Source organism: Athene cunicularia (genome assembly GCF_003259725.1).
Source record: "Athene cunicularia isolate RWA chromosome 2 unlocalized genomic scaffold, athCun1 chr2_part1, whole genome shotgun sequence".
NCBI classification, from domain to species: domain Eukaryota; kingdom Metazoa; phylum Chordata; class Aves; order Strigiformes; family Strigidae; genus Athene; species Athene cunicularia.
The window spans coordinates 139596796-139601953 of NW_020799095.1; the positions used below are offsets into that span (position 1 = coordinate 139596796).

At 40.9% G+C, this 5158-nt stretch overlaps 1 protein-coding gene across 1 annotated transcript in view; it reads left to right on the forward strand.

The window, feature by feature from the left end:
- The window catches only part of LOC113476180 (protein NOV-like), a 4292-nt gene extending 719 nt beyond the window's left edge, over window positions 1–3573 (forward strand). The window contains exons 2-3 of the mRNA XM_026841514.1: window positions 179–457; window positions 2393–3573. Of these exons, the coding sequence (XP_026697315.1) occupies window positions 179–457; window positions 2393–2689 (576 nt within the window). The 3' untranslated portion in view covers window positions 2690–3573. The remainder of the gene's footprint in view (window positions 1–178; window positions 458–2392) is intronic.
- Window positions 3574–5158: the final 1585 nt, after the last annotated feature.

The following is a 5158-nucleotide window of genomic DNA, read 5'->3' on the forward strand; positions in this document are numbered from 1 at the left end:
GAACTGAAGCTGAATGCTTTGATGATTACACTGATATGCACTTTTCTGTTATTTTTAGATGTAGGAAGCTGCCATCCAGGCTCCTAAAAAGGCAGCTTTTAAACATCCTAAATCCTGGCAAAAGCATGGAGTTTGGACCTTTTTTTTTGTCTCGCGTGTTTCTTCCCAGATGTAGTAGAGCTCAGTTAGATACTGGGTTTTCACTGGAGTTTTTCTTATACTAAGGTTCTGTGGGGTTTTCTCTCCAGCGTACAGACAAGAGGCCACACTTGGGATCGATGTGTCAGATTCAAGTGCCAATTGTATCGAGCAGACAACAGAATGGAGTGCTTGTTCCAAAAGCTGTGGAATGGGCTTTTCCACCCGTGTTACCAACAGAAATCAACAGTGTGAGATGGTGAAGCAGACACGGCTTTGTATGATAAGACCTTGTGAAAATGAAGAGCCATCTGATAAGGTATGCTGCAAAGAGTGGCAGGGGAGCAGGATCTCTTCAGCTGTAATTCCAAGGTTGCAGTATTATGGTCTAGAATGCCCCAGATGCAAGTGTACGTAAATACAACTTTTAGCATGTGTGCCACAAGCCCAGTGTTTTTGGAAAGCATCAGGCTTGCTGTGCTTGCTCAGCAGTTTTGTGATGCACCTCCAGCAGGTCAAGGGAGGTGATTCAGCCCCTCTACTCCATTCTGGTGAGACCCCACCTGCAGTGCTGTGTTTAGCTCTGGGGCCCCCAACATAGAAGGACATAGACCTGTTGGAGAAGGTCAGAGGAGGGCTACAAAAATGATCAGAGGGATGGAGCACCTCTCCTATGAAGACAGGCTGAGAGAGTTGGGGTTGTTCAGCCCAGAGAAGGCTCTGGGAAGACCTTATTGCAGTTTTTCAATACTTAGAGGGATTATAAGAAAGATGGGACAAAGTTTTTAGCAGGGCCTGTTGCAATAGGACAAGAAGTAATGGTTTTAAACTACAAGAGGGTAGATTTAGACTAGAACTAAGGAAGAAACTTTTGATGATGAAGGTGGTGAAACACTGAAACAGGTTGCCTGAAGAGGTGATAGGTGCCCAGTCCTTGGAAACCTTCAAGGCCACCTTGGACAGGGCTCTGAGCAACCTGACCTAGTTGAAGATGTCCCTGCTTATTGCAGGGGGTTGGGCTAGATAAACCTTTAAAGGTGCCTTCCAACCCAAACTATTCTGTGATAATTTGAGCCATCCCAAATGGATCAGAGATATTGCATGTACAGACTATTTTGACAGCTCACGCAGTCTGATTTTTTCCACAAATGCAATTGTACTGCCTGTATGTATACTTCAAGGCTGTGTGAAATACTGCAAAACCTGCTTGGGTAAATCAAACTTTATCTTAATTCTTATGATGCTCTTTCCAAAAGCGAATCCAACACAGACACTTCACATGCAATAAATGTGTATCTCAGGAAGCTGACTTCTTTGCTGCTTCTAAACATTATAAAAGTGTTACTGTAAAGGAGAATAACATGTAGCCAGGTAAGAGGACCATCACTTTGTGTAATATTTGGAGTGTTGGAAGGCATTTACTAAGACCTTTGCTCAATATTCTGCAGTTTCAAATACTGTGTTTTGAAAAGGATATGAAACATTTGTGAAACTAACAAGGGGGGGACTAAAAAGGATGATCAGAGTTCTAGAAAACATGTTCTGCTAGGGAAAAATTGATTGAACTGAACTTTTTCTGAGTGCAAGATAATAGAGGTGCATTATTACGACTGTGTTTAGATGTTGCAGCCTGTTCTGAGTCCCTGGGGGATGCAGTAAGAAATGGTGAGTTTAGACTGCATAAAAATTAAAACATGAGTGAAATCCTTGCAAGCAGTAAGAATAGTGAGCTGTTAGGATTGTCTGGGGCAGATGTGGAGTCTCCGTCACTGAGGATTTCCAAGGATGAGCTAGACAACCATTTGTTAAGAATAACAAGCTGGTTCTGCCTTGAGTCACAAGAATGCGCTGTGACTTTTGATGTTCGTTATAGCCCTCTTTTTTTCCCCTGAATCTAGTACTGTAACTTGCTCATTTGGCTTCCTGATTCTCTGACAGAACTACATTAGCCTGAGAAGTTTTTCAATATAGTTTCGTAATGAACATTGGTTTGTCTTGTTTCAGATGAGGAGAGGTGGCTTTAATTATTTGTCATTTATTACTGGCCTAATAACACACTGGTGTCAAAGGGCAGATCTTGCAGGAGTTAGCTGTAAGTAACTACTGAAGGAGCTGCGGAATCTTACTGCTGTTGAACAAGCAAAGACAACAAATTTAAGTTTTCAAGAGTAGACCTATATCCTTGTATGTCAGTTTTTAACTGCTTTCTGTCTTATGCAGTGATGTATCTAATGGCTTTTCATATTTCTCTTAGAAAGGGAAGAAATGTATCCGAACAAAGAAGTCCCTGAAAGCTGTTCGCTTTGAATACAAGAACTGCACTAGCGTACAGACATACAAACCTCGTTACTGTGGCCTCTGCAATGATGGGCGATGCTGTACCCCACACAACACCAAAACAATTCAAGTCGAGTTCCGCTGTCCTCAGGGCAAAGTCCTAAAAAAGCCAATGATGTTGATCAACACATGTGTGTGTCATAACAACTGTCCTCAGAGTAACAATGCTTTCTTCCAGGCATTAGATCTGACATCTAGTGAAGCAAAAATTTGAAAAGCATAAATTAGGTAGCACAAAAGGTATAAATAGTGTATACAAAACTTGACCCACGATCAGGTGAATGTAACAATTGCATATGTAAAATATCTAAGATGTTTTTCAAAACAGTCTAGGTGCTTTCTTTTTTTCCCATAGTTTATTAAATACCTCGTTTTACATTTTTCCCCTCCAAATGTCTTTTATTCACTTGAATGAAATTTTGTACCTTGGACAGAGCCTTCTTTTTTTCTTAATGGTGGCATAAAGATGACAAAGCAAACAGGTAGACTTTCTCCTTGAGTTAAGGAGATCATGCCACAAGTTTCAGTAGCTGTAAGACTGGGCTTTTCAAAAGTAAATGCATTCCTTGGGAATGCATGATACCATATCACATAAGCTTCCAGGTTCTTAACCTCACTTTGCATAATGTATATAAACACTTAATCAGTGTTCTTTTTCTATTCTAATGAAACTGTTTCTGATGACAGTAAAAATCTTACTGATGAAAGTGTTGCATTCTTGTATCTTATCAAATACCTTCCATCTATACCTCTGACTTTGAGAATTAAGTTTGCACATAGCCCCTGAAATGACATAGCTAAGATCTCTTATCCTGAAGCATAGTAGATTGATAGCTGACAGCAATTAAATTTCTCTTTGGTAACTTCACTAGCAGTCTAATCCAAAACCCACTGAAGTCAGCGTCTTAGGAGAATTTGGTTCTAACCAATGTGAGTCTGCAGATACAACTATTTGGATGCAAAACCAATTTTTTGTAAATTTCTCTAAAATACTAACTGTATCATAGGGTGCTTCATTTCTTACATGTATATGTAAATAGAAACTGTATATATTGTAATATAACTTTACTAAGTAAATAAACTATGTGATTCAAAATATTTTTTCCTAAAGTTGTTTAACTTAAACTACCAACTTTTCACAGCTAAAAGCAATGGGAAGAAAAAGGATCTGCATACTCCTAAAATCAAAAGACCCTATCTTGTGATGTTCTTGGTGTACCCCTTCCTAATCACTGCCCTAGCATGCAGTGTCTTGGTGCAGGAAAGGATGAATAGTCTGAGACACACATTAGAAGGGAGATTTCTTTCAGAATAAGTTAGCCTGGGACATGGCATGATGTAAATAAGTTAGCTTTGATGTGATGTACCCTGAAACATAGTGGTGCTGGTGAAGAATATGTGATCTGGAGTTTGGGTTTGGGTCTGAAGAATTAACAAAGTTTAATTTGGTCTTGCAGCATTTCAGTGTCACAAAAGCGGCCTGTGATGCTGCCTGTGCTAGTTAATGTTGGCAATTTCCCCCAGGAATATAGAGCCTGAGGGTGGCAGTTCTGTGGATGTGAAATCATGTATGTAACAGGATTGGTCAAATACAGTTGTACAGGCATTCAGCTGCCTAGACTGTGGGACCAAGTTTAGTTTGGTGCGTGTCTATGTTAAGAGATACCAGAATGCCACATCCATTCTATAATCACGTGATAGGAAACAAGTCTCGAGAATAAAAGGCAGAAGGCCACGTCCAAGCATATTTGGCCTATCATCCTCCTTCCCTGGATAAGATAGCAACCTCCAGTCTGGCAATACCTAAGATACACACAGGTGGAATTCAGCTCCAGGTTAAGACTCCTGAATTTGATATCTACATGTAGACATCTAAACGCCCATTTTAGCCAATGAAGCCTAAAGGAAAATTAACTGTGAGCAAGTATCAACAGCCAAAGATTTTTTAGTAAGTTTTAACTCATCCTTGAAAGTATGAGGTCCTGGTGCTAAAACCCACAATGTTCCAGTTAAGACTAGATAGATCTTGGGTCCTCACCCTGGGCTCTGGCATCGCTTTCCCCACTAACTGTGCCAATGATAAATTTCCTTGTAGTCATTGCTGTTGTTATCAAGACATCCGTGCCCACCTTATGCTGTTCAAACATCTGGAACAAGACTAGCCTTGCCCCTCATCAGAAGTGTGCTCATGCATACATGCAGACTCCCTGACCTTGCACTTGTTAATGCCTAGTCATAGAACCATAGAATGGTTTAGGTTGGAAGGCACCTTTAAAGGTTATCTAGCCCAACCCCTCTGCAATAAGCAGGGACATCTTCAGCTAGGTCAGGTTGCTCAGAGCCCTGCCCAACGTGGCCTTGAAGGTTTCCAAGGACTGGGCACCTATCACCTCTCTGAGCAACCTCTTCTAGTGTTTTACCACCCTCATCGTAAGAAGTTTCTTCCTTATTTCTAGTCTAAATCTGCCCTCTTTTAGTTTAAAACCATTACTTCTTGTCCTACTGCAGCAGGCCCTGCTAAAACGTTTGCCCCATCTTTCTTATAAGCCTTAAGTATTGAAAAGCTGCAATAATGTCTTCCCAGAGCCTTCCCTTCTCCAAGCTGAACAACCCCAACTCTCTCAGCCTGTCTTCACAGGAGAGATGCTCCATGTATCTGATCATTTTTGTGGCCCTCCTCTGG